General features: G+C 41.2%; 1 protein-coding gene across 1 annotated transcript in view; it reads left to right on the forward strand.

Annotated features, from left to right (window-relative positions):
* Positions 1-19,641, forward strand: part of LEO1 (LEO1 homolog, Paf1/RNA polymerase II complex component) — a 49,831-nt gene that overhangs the window by 26,097 nt on the left and 4,093 nt on the right. Inside the window, exons 7-11 of the mRNA XM_060095299.1 lie at positions 7,687-7,781; positions 8,324-8,458; positions 9,557-9,692; positions 10,958-11,144; positions 14,104-14,201. Coding sequence (XP_059951282.1) covers positions 7,687-7,781; positions 8,324-8,458; positions 9,557-9,692; positions 10,958-11,144; positions 14,104-14,201 — 651 coding nt within the window. The remainder of the gene's footprint in view (positions 1-7,686; positions 7,782-8,323; positions 8,459-9,556; positions 9,693-10,957; positions 11,145-14,103; positions 14,202-19,641) is intronic.

Raw genomic sequence — 19,641 nt, forward strand, 5'->3', positions numbered from 1 at the left:
AAGAGAGATCGCTTTTCTCCACACCCTGTCCAGCATTTGTTGTTTGTAGATTTTCTGATGATGCCCATTCTAACCAGTGTGAGGTGATACCTCACTGTAGTTTTGATTTGCATTTCTCTAATAATCAGTAATGTTGAGCAGCTTTTCATGTGCCTCTTGGCCATCTGTATGTCTTCTTTAGAGAAATGTCTATTTAGGTCTTCTGCCCATTTTTCTGATTAGGTTGTATGTTTTTTTAATATTGAGCTGTTTATATATTTTGGAGACTAATCCTTTGTCCATTGATGCATTTGCAAATATTTTCTCCCATTCTGAGCGTTGTCTTTTCATCTTGTTTATAGTCCTTTGCTGTGCAAAAGCTTTTAAGTGTCATTAGGTCCCATTTGTTTATTTTTGTTTTTATTTCCATTACTCTAGGAGGTGGGTCAAAAAAGATCTTGCTGTGATTTATGTCAAAGAGTGTTCTTCCTGTGTTTTCCTCTTAGAGTTTTATAGTGTCTGGTCTTACATTTAGGTCTTTAATCCATTTTGAATTTATTTTTGTGTATGGTGTTAGGGAGTGTTCTAATTTCATCCTTTTTACATGTACCTGTCCAGTTTCTCCAGCACCACTTATTGAAGAGACTGTCTTTTCTCCATTGTATATCCTAGCCTCCTTTGTCATAGATTAGTTGACCATAGGTGTGTGGGTTTATCTCTGGGCTTTCTATCCTGTTCCATTGATCTATATTTCTCTTTTTGAGCCAGTACCATTTTGTCTTGATTACTGTAGCTTTGTAGTATAGTCTGAAGTCAGGGAGTCCGATTCCTCCAGCTCCGTTTTTTTCCCCTCAAGATTGCTTTGGCTATTCAGGGTGTTTTGTGTCTCCATACAAATTTTAATGTTTTTTGTTTTAGTTCTGTAAAAAATGCCATTGGTAATTTGATAGGGATTGCATTGATCTGTAGATTGCTTTGGGTAGTATAGTCATTTTCACAGTATTGATTCTTCCAATCCAAGAACATGGTATATCTTCTTCATCTGTTTGTGTCATCTTTGGTTTCTTTCATCAGTGTCTTACAGTTTTCTGAGTACAGGTCTTTTACCTCCTTAGGTAGGTTCATTCCTAGGTGTTTTATTCTTTTTGTTGCAGTGGTGAATGGAATTGTTTCCTTAATTTCTCTTTCTGATCTTTCATTGTTAGTGTATAGGAATGCAAGAGATTTCTGTGCATTAATTTTGTATCCTGCAACTTTACCAAATTCATTGATTAGCTCTAGTAGTTTTCTGGTGGCATCTTTAGGATTCTCTATGTATAGTATCATGTCATCTGCAAACAGTGACAGTTTTACTTCTTTTCCAATTTGTATTCCTTTTATTTCTTTTTTTTCTCTGATTGGCATGGCTAGGACTTCCAAAACTATGTTGAATAATAGTGGTGAGAGTGGACATCCTTGTCTTGTTCCTGATCTTAGAGGAAATGCTTTCACTTTTTCACCATTGAGAATGTTGTTTGCTGTGGGTTTGTCATACATGGCCTTTATTATGTTGCAGTAGGTTCCCTCTGTGCCCACTTTCTGAACAGTTTTTAGCATAAATCGGTGTTGAATTTTGTCAAAAGCTTTTTCTGCATCTATTGAGATGATCATATGGTTTTTCTTCTTCAATTTGTGAATATGGTGTATCACATTAGTTGATTTGCATATATTGAAGAATCCTTGCATCCCTGGGATAAATCCCACTTGATCATGGTGTATGATCCTTTTAATGTGTTGTTGGATTCTGTTTACTAGTATTTTGTTCAGGATTTTTGCATCTATATTCATCAGTGATATTGGTCTGTAATTTCTTTTTTTGTAGTATCTTTGTCTGCTTTTGGTATCAGCGTTGGTGGCCTTGTAGAATGAGTTTGGGAGTGTTCCTTCCTCTGCAATCTTTTGGAAGAGTTTGAGAAGGATGGGTGTTAGCCCTTCTCTAAATGTTTGATAGAATTCACCTGTGAAGCCATCTGGTCCTGGACTTAGGTTTGTTGGAAGATTTTTAATCACAGTTTCAATTTCAGTGCTTGTGATTGGTCTGTTCATATTTTCTATTTCTTCCTGGTTCAGTCTTGAAGGTTGTGCCTTTCTAAGAATGTGTCCATTTCTTCCAGGTTGTTCATTTTATTGGCATAGAGTTGCTTGTAGTAATCACTCGTGATCCTTTGTATTTCTGCAGTGTCAGTTGTTACTTCTCCTTTTCCATTTCTAATTCTATTGATTTGAGTCTTCTCCCTTTTTTTCTTGATGAGTCTGGCTAATGGTTTATCAATTTTGTTTATCTTTTCAAAGAACCAGCTTTTAGTTTTATTGATCTTTGCTATCGTTTCCTTCATTTCTTTTTCATTTATTTCCGATATGATCTTTATGATTTCTTTCCTTCTGCTAACTTTGGGTTTTGTTTATTCTTCTTTCTCTAGTTCCTTTAGGTGTAAGGTTAGATTGTTTATTTGAGAATTTTCTTGTTTCTTGAGGTAGGATTGAATTGCTATAAGCTTTGCTCTTAGAACTGTTTCTGCTGAATCCCATAGATTTTGGATTGTTGTGTTTTTGTTGTCATTTGTGTCTAGGTATTTTTTGATTTCCTCTTGATTTCTTCAGTGATCTTTTGGTCATTTAGTAACGTATTGTTTAGCCTCCATGTGTCTGTGTTTTTTACGTTTTTTTCCCTGTAATTGATTCCTAACCTCATAGCGTTGTGGTCGGAAAAGATGCTTTATATGATTTCAGTTTTCTTAAATTTACCAAGGCTTGATTTGTGACCCAAGATGTGGTCTCTCCTGGAGAATATTCCACGTACACTTGAGAAGAAAGTGTAATCTGTTGTTTTTGGATGGAATGTCCTATAAATATCAATTAAATCTATCTGGTCTATTGTGTCATTTAAAGCTTGTGTTTCCTTATTAATTTCTGTTTGGATGATCTGCCCATTGGTGTAAGTGAGGTGTTAAAGTCCCCCACTATTATTGTGTTACTGTCAATTTCCTCTTTTATAGCTGTTAGCAGTTGCCTTATGTATTGAGGTGCTTGTATGTTGGGTGCATATATATTTATAATTGTTATATCTTCTTCTTGAATTGATCCCTTGATCATTATGTAGTGTCCTTCCTTTTCTCTGGTAACATTCTTTATTTTAAAGTCTATTTTATCTGATATGAGTATTGCTCCTCCAGCTTTCTTTTGATTTCCATTTGCATGCAATATCTTTTTCCATCCCCTCACTTTCAGTCTGTATGTGTCCCTGGGTCTGAAGTGGGTCTCTTGTAGACAGCATATATATGGGTCTTGTTTTTGTGTCCATTCAGCAAGCCTGTGTCTTTTGGTTGGAGCATTTAATCCATTCACAATTAAGGTAATTATCGATATGTATGTTCCTTTTACCATTTTCTTAATTGTTTTGGGTTAGTTTTTTTAGATCCTTTTCTTCTCTTGTTTTTCCCTCTTAGAGATGTTCCTTTAGCATTTGTTGTAGAGCTGGTTTGATGGTGCTGAATTCTCTTAGCTTTTGCTTTTCTGTAATGCTTTTGATTTCTCTGTTGAATCTGAATGAGACCCTTGCTGGATAGAGTAATCTTGGTTGTAGGTTCTTCCCTTTCATCACTTTAAATATATCATACCACTTCCTTCTGGCTTGCAGAGTTTCTGCTGAGAAATCAGCTGTTAACGTTATGAGCGTTCCCTTGTATGTTATTTGTCGTTTTAACTTTGTTGCTTTTAATAATTTTTCTTTGTCTTTAATTTTTGTCAATTTGATTACTGTGCGTCTCGGTGTGTTTCTCCTTGGGTTTATCCTGCCTGGGACTCTCTGCGCTTCCTGGACTTGGGTGGCTATTTCCCTTCCCATGTTAGGGAAGTTTTCAACTATAATCTCTTCAAATATTTTCTCAGGTCCTTTCTCTCTCTTCTCCTTCTGGGACCCCTATCATGTGAATGTTGGTGGGTTTAATGTTGTCCCAGAGATCTCTTAGGCAGTCTTCATTTCTTTTCATTCTTATTTCTTTATTCTGTTCCATGGCAGTGAATTCCACCATCCTGTCTTCCAGGTCACTTATCCATTCTTCTGCCTCAGTTATTCTGCTACTGATTCCTTCTAGTGTATTTTTCATTTCAGTTATTGTATTGTTCATCTCTGTTTGTTTGTTCTTTTTTTTTTTTTTTTTGCGGTACGCGGGCCTCCCACTGTTATGGCCTCTCCCGTTGTGGAGCACAGGCTCCAGACGCGCAGGCTCTGCGGCATGTGGGATCTTCCCGGACTGGGGAACGAACCCGTATCCCCTGCATCGGCAGGCGGACTCTCGACCACTGCGCCACCGGGGGTGGGGGGAGCCCTGTTTGTTTGTTCTTTAATTCTTCCAGGTCTTCGTTAAACATTTCTTGCATCTTCTCGATCTTTTCCTCCATTCTTTTTCCGAGGTCCTGGATCATCTTTACTATCATTATCCTGAATTCTTCTGGTAGGTTGCCTATCTCCACTTCATTTAGTTGTTTTTCTGGGGTTTTATCTTGTTCCTTCATCTGGAACATAGTCCTCTGCCTTTTCATTTTGTCTATCTTTCTGTAAATGTGGTTTTCGTTCCACAGGCTGCAGGATTGTAGTTCTTCTTGCTTCTGCTGTCTGCCCTCTGGTGGATGAGGCTGTCTAAGAGACTTGTGCAAGCTTCCTGATGGGAGGGACTGGTGGTAGGTAGAGCTGGTGTTACTCTTGCAAGCAGAGCTCAGTAAAACTTTAGTCTGCTTGTCTGCTGATGGGTGGGTCTGAGTTCCCTCCCTGTTGGTTGTTTGGCCCGAGGTGAACCAACACTGGGGCCTACCCGGGCTCTTTGGTGGGTTTAATGGCAGACCCCAGGAGGGCTTACGCCAAGGAGTACTTCCTGGAACTTCTGCTGCCAGTGTCCTTGTCCCCGCGGTGAGCCACAGCTGCCCCCCCATCTCTGCAGGAGACCCTCCAACACTAGCAGGTAGGTCTGGTTCAGTCTCCTATGGGGTCACTGCTCCTTCCCCTGGGTCCCAGTGCGCACACTACTTTGTGTGTGCCCCCCAAGAGTGGAGTCTTTGTTTCCCCCAGTCCTGTTGAAGTCCTGCAATCAAATCCTGCTAGCCTTCAAAGTCTGATTCTCTGGGAATTCCTCCTCCCGTTGCCAGACCCCCAGGTTGGGAAGTCTGATGTGGGGCTCAGAACCTTCACTCCGGTGGGTGGACTTCTGTGGTATAATTGTTCTCCAGTTTGAGTCAACCACCCAGCAGTTATGGGATTTGATTTTATTGTGTTTGCGCCCCTCTTCCCATCTCATTGTGGTTTCTCCTTTGTCTTTGGATGTGGGGTATCTATTTTGGTGAGTTCCAGTGTCTTCCTGTCGGTGACTGTTCACCAGTTAGTTGTGATTCTGGTGCTCTCGCAAGAGGGAGTGAGCACACGTCCTTCTACTCCGCCATCTGGAACCAATCTCTCCAGACTGTTTTTCAAATCCTTGATGTATGATGGAAAATAACCGTGGACCTTTGGTTTCTTGAGTGATGTTCTAGGGACTAGGCTGACCTTTTTTTTTTTTTTTTTGCGGTACACGGGCCTCTCATTGTTGTGGCCTCTCCTGTTGCGGAGCACAGGCTCCGGACACGCAGGCTCAGTGGCCGTGGCTCACGGGCCCAGCCGCTCCACGGCATGTGGGATATTCCCGGACCAGGGCACGAACCCGTGTCCCCTGCATTGGCAGGCAGACTCTTAACCACTGCGCCACCAGGGAAGCTCTAGGCTGACCATTTTTAAAGAGTCAGTTGGTGGTATAATTAACTCTTTAATGAGCAAAGAACCAGGTACAGTTTATGTACCTCTATGAGGTCCTCTGACTTTAGAAGTATTTTGATGTGTCTTTCATCCCAGTAGGGTAAGACCTAGGAGTGTTTTATCCTTTCATAGCATCATTATTTGAATCACCTTATATAATAGGAAGCATTTTTCAAAGTGGCTTCTCAGTTAATAATGGCCCATATGTGTCTTCATACTTGTATGTGGTTAACCTATTTTTTATGAGAGGGAAGGCAGGAATTGTGACAGATCATTTCGTTTTGTTTCCTTTATTCAGGAAAATTTTAAGCATACACAGCTATAATGAGAACAGTATAATAAAATCTCATGTACCCGTCTCTCATTTCAGTGGTTGTCAGGTTGGACACCTTGTTTCATCTGTATTCCCCACCCCACCTTACCCAGACTATTTGGAAACAGATCTCAGATTTGACATCATATTTAATTCATGAATATTATCGAGTTTTTAATCAGCCAGCTTCACAGTCGTTTGTTTATACAGTGAGGAATAAAGAAGTAAAGGGGGAAACTGGAGGGAAAACATTAGCACTCAGTTGTAAAGGCAGTTGCAGTTAACAGAGGAGATCCAGAAAATCTAACTGGGAGTGGGAGCAGCTGCTGTTAGGGTCGGTGGTGAGGGCAGGGGCAGAGGGAAGCTTGGGCTTAGATCTGTCGGTTTTCAAAATGTTGGCTTCTCTTTGATGCCATCTTAATTCACATTTTCTTTATCCTCGTGAGTTTATCCTTTTTTTAATTCTTTACTGTCATTTTAGTGTGTTTCCAGGATGCAGCAGGGACAAACTACGTGAATTTAGTGTGCTGTATTTTCCTGGAAGTCCCATTGATTTTTGTTTTGTTTTTTTTAATTAATTAATTAATTAATTTTATTTTTGGCTGCATTGAGTCTTCATTGCTGCATGTGGGCTTTCTCTAGTTGAGGAGAGCAGGAGCTACTCTTCGTTGCAGTACACAGGCTTCTCATTGCGGTAGCTTCTCTTGTTGTGGAGCACGGGCACTAGGGCACATGGGCTTCAGTAGTTGTGGCACACGGGCTCAGTAGTTGTGGCTCATGCGCTGTAGAGAGCAGGCTCAGTAGTTGTGGTGCACGGGCCTAGTTGCTCCGTAACATGTGGGATCTTCCTGAACCAGGGATCGAACCCATGTCCCCTGCATTGGCAGGCGGATTCTCAACCACTGTGCCACCAAGGAAGCCCCCATTGCGTTTTCAATTTCAATAACAGTGGTTTTCATTTTAGGGAGCCCTTGAATATTTTCCACATCTGCCTGGTACTCCCTCTCCCCAACCCCAAACTACCTCCTACCCCCGACCTACCCCATAAAGTTAAGATAAAGTTAGACTCTAAACCTGCTCAAACCTGGGGTTTTTATTTTCATAAGGTGCTTTTTTTTTTTCCTTACCCATGTGTGGGGAGCTTCCCTAGGCCAGTTGGCAGAGTTTTTTAGTCCCACATTTATTGGGTTTTTAGCTCTGTGAGAGGACCTGTTTATACAGGGAGTCTCAATCCTAAACTGCCATTTCATATGGCCTCAAGCCTTATTTCTTGTCCTCCTAGCTCTTACTGCGTCTTAAAACTTCTGGAGTTTACCACAGATTTAGCATCTGCTCAGATGCTCTGGCACTGAGCTCTGTCTCTGGTTCTAGCACTGGGAGCTCAGAAATTCACTTAAGCATACTTTCTTTCCTGTTGTTATTTTATCCAGCATCTCTAGGTGATTAAAACAAGAGGGTTTTAGTGTCTGTTTTTCTGTCACTATCTATGCACGTTTATTCTGTGATTTTATGTGTCTTGAGGAGAGAACAAGCACAAACTACAGTGTTCTGAGGGACTTGTGTTTTAAAACAGGTAGAAAATACTATAAGATGGAGGATACGCCGGGATGAAGAAGGAAATGAAATTAAAGAAAGCAATGCTCGGATAGTCAAGTGGTCTGATGGAAGGTGAGCACAAATGCCTGAAGGGTATGGAAATGCCCAGAATGTGGCTGGGAGGGATCAAGCTTTGGAATATGAGCTTATTTGGGGTACACCTCTTATTAAAGACTTTCCATTGTTTAGTCCCTGGCATTGCAAAGAAAACCTGAGAGAAATATAAATAGGCAGTTGAGGGTCATACAGGCTGGTGGAAGACATTAAAAGTAGGCCAGAAATGTGACCATCCTCTTTGGCTCCAGCATAGTACTCTGGAAAAGTTAGACCAACTTCCCTCCCTCCTTACAAATTGATGCTTTAGTAAAACTGCCCTTCACTGGGAAGGTGGTAGAGGCTGAGTGAATGTCACAGCATGTTTTACTTCTAAGCATAAACATACAGAGTGTTTTACTTCTGTGTAGGTCATTTTCCACATCAAGCCTTCTTCATTCTTTCCTTCCTTCTGAATTCTGCGTAAGGAGAGAAAGCAGCAGCCGAATCACATTTTAAGTGAAGTAAAATGATAGAGTGAAAGCTTTCTGACTTACATGTGAAGTGTTCCTTCTTTTCAGCATGTCGCTGCATTTAGGCAATGAGGTATTTGATGTTTACAAGGCTCCACTGCAGGGCGATCACAACCACCTTTTTATAAGACAAGGTACCGGTCTACAGGGACAAGCCGTCTTTAAAACCAAACTCACATTCAGGTAATTACTCTCATCAACGTACTATTTGTTACAATAAAAGCGGTGAAATATAGGTGTTGTTCAAAGTGCCTGACTCCTGATTGGCATAACCTTGCAGTATAGTTCCCCAAAGACCAAGATCTGGTTCTCAGCTCTGAAGGTTCAAAGACTATATTGTCAAGTTGCTGTTTCACAGGGAACCAGGTCATGCTAACTAAACTTCCAAGAGACTGTTATGTAAACCAGAATGTCAAGTTTATTAACTCCAGTGATTACTATAACTGCCAGGAGGTCTAAGAATCCTTGCAGGTCAGTGTGATAATTAGAGGCTGTCAGTGTGTATGCGATCAGAGGAAAGGCAGTGAGTTGGTGGGTGTGAAGGCTGGGGACATCTTGTTCTTTAGGCTGCTGCATCCATTACCTCTCCAAGGATGTGTCCCCCAAGCAGCCCAGGATACTCAGGTCAGCTGGTGAGAGTATCCCCCTTGTCTAGGCAGCGTAGGCACTACAATGAAACATTCCTGTTTTTCTTTTCTTGATTCTAAGCAGACCATCCTCCTTGGGTAATGCTTATCTTTGGGGAGGGCACAATATTCTTCGTTATGACTTACAGTTTTGAAAATTGTAATGGTCAAGATTATAGGCTTTGGAATCAGATAGACCTGTATCTGAGTCCCATTTCCACTTGCATGACCTTGTGTAACTTTCTCAACCTTTCCTTGCCTCAGTTTCCTAATATATAAAATGTAATAATTATCTCATAGAGGAGCTGTGACAATGAAGTCACGTAATATGTAAAACACAAAAGTACAGTGCTTGGCACTTAGTATTCAGTAAATGCTGCTTATGCCATCCATTTACTACTTCTAGAGGGTAATTGTGCTGTGCAAACCTTTTTTACTCTACTTTGCCGTATTTCACTTTACTTGTGAGATAAGAATGTTTTCGTAAGCTACAGAATGAAGAAACTTCAGAATCCCCATCTAGTATATTGTTTTGTGTCCCTGCCTATTTTTTTCTAGAGAATAGGAAATGGTCACTGGCCTCCTTTGATGTTGATATGACTGGCTCACAAATGTATTTGCTAAACAATGAGGTATTTTTGTTCATTTCCTGCAGACCTCACTCTACAGACAGTGCCACACATAGAAAGATGACCCTGTCACTTGCAGATAGATGTTCAAAGACACAGAAGATTAGAATCTTACCAATGGCTGGTCGTGATCCTGAATGCCAGCGCACAGAGATGATTAAGGTATGTTGGCTGAGGTTTATCCTGGATATTTGGAATATTAAGAATAGCATTTCCTAAAATGTTGTTCATCATCTCTTATTGACCCACTGTTTATCCTTCCAGCTGGCATGAACACGGAGCTGGTTTCATTTCCTAAGCATTTGGCAAATGGGTAAAATGGTGATAGTCCTAAAACAAACCCTGGCTTGGGTTCTCTCCCACCAGGTCCTGAGAGTTTGGCAAACAGATGACTGAAAGAATCTGAACTTTCACAGATAATTTCAAGGATGATTAAATCATCTATGTTTGGTTTAGAGTTCATGTCAAAAATCAGTGGAAACGCTCCAGAGATTTGGTCTAGGTAGAATATAAATAGACAAGAAGTTTCCCCCCTTTTCTCCTGAAGGTAGGGGAGCTGGAGGGACCTGAAGACTCCAGGACCACATTGAGAGATGCCCCAAGCCCTCCTTCACATCCCCAGCTTGCATGGAAATGCACAAGGAATCAGCTAGTTTGTTCTTAATCCCTATTCTACTGACAGAGATTTTTACTCTATACTCAGCACAACCACATACTATTTAATGAAACAATGTCCAGCAACAGAATTAGAGTTGTATGCAGTAATAAAGCAATTAAGTGAGGAATCAAAGAAACTCCAGAATATCCCTGACTTCTCATACCCTGGCCCTGCCTAGTGAACCCCAATGTGTAGAAGCCAGGCAGATGGAAGGGAATGAAGGCTCTGCTTTGGGGCTCGGACCCTCCCCACCAGAACCTCCCCATCCTGCCATCAGGAGCTGTGGGGAGCTCTCTGGGTTGAGGGCCCCAGACTGGAATATGTGGGCACCATGGTAGTTTGGTGGAGCCTGGGCAAGTCAGGTGTCTGTCTCAGGGGTGAAGAGAACCCGCCTCCCTCAGGCATCCACTGGACATGAACGAGGTTCCTCAGGCTGGTCGCTGCACTCTGGGCTCTGCCTGGCAGCACAGGGGACGCTGCATCTCCCAAGGCTGTGCTGGTGCCAGTTCTGATGGGGCGGTTGGTGTGAGGGAGGGAGCCTTTGCCTCTTCACCCTGTGTTGTCTTCACGCCTTCGAACTGAACAAGATGATGACCATGTGTGGTAACAGGGGTGTAAAATGGAGAGAACTGTACCCTGAGGACATAGGAACTGGAGTTATCCTGGGCGAGGAATTTAGGTGTTCTTTACAGTAAAGTAGTTTCAAGGGAGCACTAAGTGAGTTCATTTTTTTTTTTTTAAGTTCAGTAATTTATTTGCTTCTTTACAGAAAGAAGAAGAACGTTTGAGGGCTTCTATTCGTAGGGAATCTCAGCAGCGCCGCATGAGAGAGAAACAGCACCAGCGGGGGCTGAGTGCTAGCTACCTAGAACCTGATCGATATGATGAGGAGGAGGAAGGTGAGGAGTCCATCAGCTTGGCTGCCATTAAAAACCGATACAAAGGGGGCATTCGAGGTGAGTTTGGGCAGAAATTAAATGTCATCATGTCAGGGTCCAGGAATTTATCTTTGCATTGAGCATACTCTGAATGCTCAGTCACCGGACATTTTATTTTTAAGGAACCAGTGTTAATGAGTGAGACATTTTGACATCTAAAGAGCTAAAGAGTCATTGTGGAATCCTTTCAGGTCAGCCTGGAAGGGCAGAAGCTGCCTGTGCTCTCTCGCTTGCAGACTCATCCCTTGAGCTTCTGCTTTCTGATTTGAAAGTCTGCCGATTATATTTGGAACTTCTCTCAACTTTTTAAATTACTAGTTAAGAATCAAGAAGTTCAGTTTTTAAGAATCAGGAAGTTCAGTTTTTCAGCGAATACATGTGTTTTCTTTCAAAGTTCTCCATTGCATATTCCCTTCTTTCACAAGTACCAATAATTTATAATGGTTAACATTTACTCAGCACACACTGAATCCCAGGCAAATACTCAAACATACATCCTATTGGATCCTCATAACAATGTTAAGACCCAGTTACTACTATTGTCTTGTTCTTTTTTAAAAAAATGATTACTAAACTAATTATATTAGTTTCAGGTGTACAACCTAATCATTCGGTATTTGTATATATTGTGAAATGATCACCATAATAAGTCTAGTTAACTTCTGCCACCAAAGATAGTTAGGGAATTTTTTTTCTTGTGATGGGAACTTTTAAAGTCTGCTCTCTCAGCAACTTTTAAATATGCGTACAGTGTTATTAACTTTAGTCACCACACTGTACATTATGTGCCCATGACTGATTTATCTTGTAACTGGAGCTCCTACCATTTGATTCCCTTCACCCTTTCCTCCACCCTCCACACCACACCTCAGGCAACTGCTAATCTGTTTTCTGTATCTATGAGCTTGTTTTTTTGTTTTCCTTTTTTTTACATTCCACATACAAGTGTGACTTATTCACTTAGCATAATGCCTCAAGGTCCATTTTTGTCTTGTTCTTACTGAGGAAATGGAGACTTTGAGAGGTTGAGTGGCTTGCCCAAAGACACATAGTTGGTACATGGACAGTTCTGAACCAAGGCCATCTGACCTCTGACATGTCTGTCTCCAGAAGTTTCCCCACAGCCTGCAGCAAGATGTCATGCTTAAAAAAGCAAACTGAACCTGAAGATGGAAGACCTGGGCTGGACTCAGCTCTGCCACTTTTTGTTTTGTTTTGTTTTTGGCCACACTACACGACCTGCAGGATCTTAGTTCCCCAACCAGGGATCAAACCCACACCCTCAGCAGTGAAAGCACGGAGTCCTAACCACTGGATCACCAGGGAATTCCCAACTCTCTTACTTTTTAGTTGGATGACTTTTGGAAAGTTACAGTACCTCTTTTCTGTTACCCTTATCAAGAAAAGAACAACCTATTGGTAATAGTATTTATACCATGATGAGGTTGTTTAGAGAATTGAATGACACTATACGTATAAAGTACTTCATCCAGCCCTTGGCATATAAGCAGTACTAAATAAATGTTACCCCAAACTATTGTTATTGTTCTTACCACTCATCGGCTTCGGGCACGTGACTCCATGTCTCTGAATACTGAGTTCCCCATCTGTAAGATGAGGATCTAATCCCCACCAGGTTAGATTTGATAGAGATTTGGGAATCACTGTACAATGTAAGGCATACCTTGGCTGACCATGTTCCTGGTTTTGCCCTGTTAGAATGATAAATTATAAGAACACCCAATTTTCCCTTTCTCTGACCATCCTGTGAAACTCCCTTCTCCTTTTTCACAGCAACTGCATTTTATTTATTTTGGGACTATAGTACAGAGACCTTTTATTTTTATTTTTATTTTTTTGTCAGTGCAGATTTCCCACAGAAAAGATTAACTGTGGAAATAAATCACATATACGCTAAATAAAAATGAAAAAATTGAGGATTTTTTAGGGGAGAGTTATATAATATTCAGTTTCCCAGTGACTAAAAACCTAATGGAGAAGTTCATTAGCGATCAGTTCTGTCCAATAGTCGGATAGTCTAGGGATAGGCAGGGAATGGGGAGAAGGGGAGAGCACTGGGTTCTGAGGTGAGGGGGTTGGTCTAATATCAGCTGTTCTTATTCAACCTGCGCTTCACCTGGGCTGGGGCATCAGCACAGGCTGTTATTCATCTCCATCTCCCTTTGAAATGTCCATTTGGCAACAAACCGTCTTTACAGGACCAGGAAACTACCTCTTGCTTTTATCTTTAAAGCTTATTTTGGAATTAACTGTTACCCCGATAAAAGAATGACTCAGACTTTAAAAACTTATTTGGAAATAGTGGTGTCTGTCTCTTTAATCAGCTTGCACAAGCCTTTTTAATATTTAAAAGTGGTCAGATACCAAAAAAAAAGTGGTCAGATAAACCATTCTTGTATTTGAGAGGATAAGTGCTTCATTTCAACATATCTAAACTTACATTTACCTTTTTTAAAAAAATAAATTTATTTTTATTTATTTATCTTTGGCTGCATTGGGTCTTGCTGTGCGTGGGCTTTCTCTAGTTGCGGCTGAGTGGGGGCTACGCTTCGTTGCGGTGCGCGGGCTTCTCATTGCAGTGGCCTCTCGTTGCAGAGCACGGGCTCTAGGCGCATGGGCTTCAGTAGTTGTGGCACACAGGCTCAGTAGTTGTGGCTCTCGGCTCTAGAGCGCAGGCTCAGTAGTTGTGGTGCACAGGCTCCGTTGCTGCGTGGCATGTGGGATCTTCCTGGACCAGGGCTCAAACCCGCGTCCCCTGCACCGGCAGGCAGATTCCTAACCACTGCACCACCAGGGAAGCCCACGTTTACCTTTACGTTTTAAAATTTTTTACTTATTTGTTTCCTCTGGAAAAAATGTACAAAGGAACTAAAGATATTCATCAGAAGAAAAATCCGGGAATGAATGGATCATTGTCTTTGAAAGTCACTTACAAATCTTCTTCCTTTGCTTTCAGAGGAACGAGCCAGAATCTATTCATCAGACAGTGATGAGGGATCAGAAGAAGATAAGGCTCAAAGATTACTCAAAGCAAAGAAACTCACCAGTGATGAGGTAAACCAAATTTATTCAATTCTAGAGGTTTACCCTGTACCTACAAGTCAACTCCTGGAATGAAGAGGACCTCACAGCCCAGGAGCACAGATAGATGTCTATACACTTCACTGAAGCTCAGAGAGATAAATCCAGTAACAGGACTAGGGCTGGCCCAGAGGAGGGTCTGATACCTCTGCTCAGAGAAGGAGACCTCTCGTTGGGTGTTGAAGGAAGAATGCTAGGTGTGCAGGGCAAACCAGCCAGGGTGGGCATGCCAGGTAGATGGAAAGGCCTGGGAGAAGACACATGGCGCTGAGATATACCAAGGCTCGACTAGAGAACTAGAAATCATTAGTGTGGGTAGATCAGAGCATGTATCTCTTCTTTCTTTTCCTCTTTTTGTTTATTTTCAATATATTTTTTTAATTACAGAAATAATTCTTATGGTAGAAAAATCTGTTTTCTTTTTATTTAGATGAACTCATATTTGAAATAGTATCGAGTAATTCAAGAAAATTAATTTCCATCTATTATTGAAATAATAAATTTTCAAAGGAATTTTAACTTACGTTTTTGACAGTATCCTTTTCAAATTATAAGAGTACAGGTGCTGAGAAATTTTAAGTCTTTTTTCAAAATATAATTGACATGTAACATTGTATAACATTAGTTTCAGGTATACAACATAAAGATTTGATCGATATATGTATATATTGCCAAATGATCACACCACAATAGTTATATGTTTAGTTATAGTTATATGTTTTTTTCTTGTGATGAGAACTTTTAAGATCTATGCTCTTAGCAACTTTAAATTGTACAATACAGTATTTATTTATTTATTTATTTATTTATTTATTTATTTTTCGCTGTGTTGGGTCTTTGTTGCTGCACGTGGGCTTTCTCTAGTTGTGGCAAGTGGGGGCTACTCTGTGTTGCGGTGCATGGGCTTCTCGTTGCGGTGGCTTCTCTCGTTGCGGAGCACAGGCTCTAGGTGTGCTGGCTTCAGTAGTTGTGGCTCATGGGCTTTAGAGCGCAGGCTCAGTAGTTGTGGCACAAGGGCTTAGTTGCTCCGCGGCATGTGGGATCTTCCTGGGCCAGGGCTCGAACCTCTGTCCCCTGCATTGGCAGGCAGATTCTTAACCACTACACCACCAGGGAAGTCCCTATTTAAGTCTTTTAAGATTATTTTTATCTTTGCTATTCTTGAATTTTGCTATGGTATCTTACTTTGTGTTTCTTTTTATTTTCCTGATTGGGATTTGTTGGATTTTCTGAATCTGTAGGTTGGTATCTTTCATCAGTTCTGAAAATTTCTCAGCCATTAATTCTTCAGATATTACTTCTGTACCATTCTGTCTCTCCTTTCTTCATGAAACTCTGATAAGATGCATGTTATTCCTTCTTACTTTATCCTCCATGACAGATCCTCAATCTGTCTTTCATATTTTCCATGTCTTTATCTCTCTGCATTCTAGGAAAGTTCTTCATATCCTTCTAGTTCAGTGCTTCTTTCTTTAGCTGTCTAATACACTGTTAATCTCTTGCATGAGATTTTTACTTTGTTTCAGTTTTTTATCTCTAGAGGTTTAGTTTCTTTTTCTAATTGGTAATTTTTAAAAATTCTGCTCCTAAATTATATTTTTCAGTTTCTCCTTTTAATGTCTTTAAATATTTTAAACCTACATGTAAGGTCTTTTATGTCTGATAATTCCAATGTCTAAAATCTTTACATGTGTGATTTTACTGCCAATTACTTCTGCTGGCTCTTTTTCATGATGACTAATTTCTCCATGTATTCTGCAATTAAATGATTGATTTACTTAGCTCAGATCAATGGGAATTTTTGTGGCTTAGATTGATGGATTCCTCCAAAGATGGTATATATTTGCTTCTGCCAGGTACCTTGGGACCACTTTAAATTATATTCTTGGAATAAGGTCTTCTTAGTTTTACTGGAAGTATGGGTTCTGACTTGTGGTTATGAATTTTCCTAGAAATTTTTAATTTTTTGTTTTAATCCCCTGTTAATTAGTTCTAATGTTAGAGATTAGAAATTATCCTTGCAGACATTTAGAACAGGGGTTGGCAAATTACATCCCACTGACCTAATCTGGCCTGCCGCCTGTTTTTTCAAATAAAGTTTTTTAGGAATCCACCCATGGTTATTCATTTATGTATTTGTCTATGGATGTTTTCCTTCTATAGTGACAGAGTTGATTAGTTGCAACAGAAACCATACATATGTCTTGTAAAGCCTAAGACATTTATTCTCAGGCCCTCTACCAAAAAAGTTTGCTGACCCCTGCCTCAGAGAAATGGGCCTGGGTTTATTTCTAGTTCACCTGAACAATAAAGATACAGTCCTTTGGGGTCTGCTATTAATCTGCTCCACTTGGCCTTTGTCTCCTGTCCTCAGCACCCTGCAAGGCATAAAACCTAAGCTCATGTTCACACAGTTTGGTAAATGTCTTCAAGGAGAAAGCCTGCTTTAGTGCTGTGCTTATCTCTGTGGGTTCTTGCTTTTGCTTAATTTTTGGTCTCTGATTACGCCTTATTTTCTTGCCATCACTTTGGTTTGTTTATGGTTTTTCATCATTGTAATTTTCAATGGGAGGGTTATTCAAAGGATTGTTCTGCCATATTGTGGGAACATTGCTGTGTTCCTGTTATTCATGATTTTAATGTATTTTGATCATTTTGGCCTGTGAACTGTGAGCTTCCATGAGCTCTTTTCTCATGTGAAACAGAATTTTGTTCTTGCGTTATTGTTAATTACAACATTTAATATTTCCCAGTCTTTCTTGAAAGTGGCATGCTATGGAAGATAACTAGACAAAAATTGTTAAATTATTCTGCAACATACTTGTTTTAAATTAGATAGGAAACATCTTAATCATGCATTTATAGTGTGTTGAACTGTTGGCAAACAGGAATCCTCATCTAAGCAGATGCCGTTTTATTCTTTGGCAAGCAGAAACTGTGAATAAAACTTGAAAAGTGCCATGGGACTTCTGTTTATTTCTAGTATTCTCAGAAATGAGATTTCTAAATGTGATCCATCAAATAGTCTTTTTCTAGTCTGGGCAATTGCAAACCTGTAACTTCCTGACTTAAAAATGTCTCTTGCGAATGCCTCCTAGCTGTCTGTTATAGGAGCTACCCTCTACCTTCCACACCCAAATACTCACCATTAAGTCTTCCTGTACCCCTCCCTTCCCCTTTCCTGACAGCAGAGACTTTACTTCTGCCTGGACCTCCCAACCCCTGCCTCTGCCTCCCCTTATTGCCCCAGTTCAAGTCCTGGCATGGGTCACAATGGGAGAGAGGAGGAAAGGGGTCAGACCTGCTCTAGGTCCCTCTCCTTATTTGCACACTAAACCCTACCCACACGCCATGAGCCTAGTTATTCCTCTGAGATAAAGCAAGTTTTCAGACCCTAAATCCCCACCCCAGAGAACCACCGTTGTCACCAGAGCATTCCTTGATATGGGGAAAGGGTGTGGGTCTGGATTAGAATGAACTGGATTACTGAATCTTGGGCTATTTTATTTATTTATTTATTTTTAATGTTTATTTATTTATTTTTGGCTGTGTTGGGTCTTTGTTTCTGTACGAGGGCTTTCTCCAGTTGCGGTGAGCGGGGGCCACTCTTCATCGCGGTGCGCAGGCCTCTCACTGTCGTGGCCTCTCCCGTTGCGGAGCACAGGCTCCAGACACGCAGGCTCAGGAGTTGTGGCTCACGGGCCTAGCCGCTCCGCGGCATGTGGGATCTTCCTGGACTGGGGCACGAACCCGTGTCCCCTGCATTTGCAGGTGGATTCTTAACCAGTGCACCACCAGGGAAGCCCCTTGGGCTATTTTATACTACTTGCATGGCCTTGAGCAAGTCATCTCACATTTCCAAGTCTGTTTCCTCATCTGTTCTATGGGGTTTATGCTCGCTGCCTTGTAAAGTTGTATTATAGTAAATAACAGATATGAAAGTGGGTGAATGCTAGCTTCCCTTCCCCAGCAGGGTCTAAGTTACAAAAAAGGAGAGAAACAGAACTTTTTATCCTCCCTTATTTTTGTAAGCAGTGAAAACTTTAGAAAAGCTAAATTACAACCAAAGTGGAAAGATGGGTAGTAGAAGAGACTGTGGAAAAGGGAAAGACTGCCGTGGGGAGGAACATGCAGACAATGGGAAGGAAGGGCATCACTGCCACACCTCAGCTTTCTCGGAAGAAAGAGACGACCTGCCAAGGACTGCCTAGAATGTGGTGCTGGTGGTCTGCTTCCTCTCCGTGTCTCTCTTTCCTCCCCCAGCTCTGCCTCGTGAAGCCTCCATTCCCCCCCTTGTCAGCCCTGCCTTACCTGTTAGAGGCCCCTCTGTTTATGGAGCCATCTGCAACTTGGAACGAGGGTAGTCCCAGCTTCCCCTCCAGTGTGGTTGGGATTCAGAATGTGTTTCCCTGGAAGCCTTGACACTCTTGGTGTTGGTCACTTATACTTTAAGACACCCTTATTTGTATATTTTCTTAGGTATATTTTGGGTTAAATAAACTCTGAGAGCTGGTTTCTAATGTGAGTTTTACAATCAGTCTAAAAAATAAATTGTTGGAAGACAACTCCTCCATAACTGTGGGCTGCCTGTTCCTGTGTCTTTAGGGACCTGCATTCATGGCTGTATTAGGAAGCTTTGTGTTCATCTCAGAGGTCTCTGAGACTGTCCTCAGTTCTTTTCTTTCTTTTTTCTTTATTCTGCTCTGCAGTAGTTATTTCCACTGTTTTATCTTCCAGGTCACTTCTCTGTTCTTCTGCCTCAGTTATTCTGCTATTGATCCCTTCTAGACTATTTTTAATTTCATTTATTGTGTTGTTCATCATTGCTTGTTTCCTCTTTAGTTCTTCTAGGTCCTTGTTAAATGTTTCTTGCATTTTCTCTATTCTATTTCCAAGATTTTGGATCATCTTTACTATCATTCTGAATTTTTCAGGTAGACTGCCTATTTCCTCTTCATTTGTTAGGTCTGGTGGGTTTTTACCTTGTTCCTTCATCTGCTGTGTATTTTTATGTCTTCTCATTTTGCTTAACTTACTGTGTTTGGGGTCTCCTTTTCGCAGGCTGCCAGTTCATAGTCCCCATTGTTTTTGGTGTCTGTCCCCAGTGGCTAACGTTGGTTCAGTGGGTTGTGTGGGTTTCCTGGTGGAGGGGACTAGTGCCTGTGTTCTGGTGGATGAGGCTGGATATTGTGTTTCTGTGGGCAGGTCCACGTCTGGTGGTGTGTTTTGGGGTGTCTGTAGCCTTATTATGATTTTAGGCAGCCTCTCTGCTAATGGGTGGGGTTGTGTTCCTGTCTTGCTAGTTGTTTGGCATAGGGTGTCCAGCACTGTAGCTTGCTGGTCGTTGAGTGAAGCTGGGTGCTGGTGTTGAGATGGAGATCTCTGGGAGATTTTTGCCGTTTGATATTACGTG

This window comes from Mesoplodon densirostris, chromosome 4 (genome assembly GCF_025265405.1).
Source record: "Mesoplodon densirostris isolate mMesDen1 chromosome 4, mMesDen1 primary haplotype, whole genome shotgun sequence".
Classification (NCBI taxonomy): domain Eukaryota; kingdom Metazoa; phylum Chordata; class Mammalia; order Artiodactyla; family Ziphiidae; genus Mesoplodon; species Mesoplodon densirostris.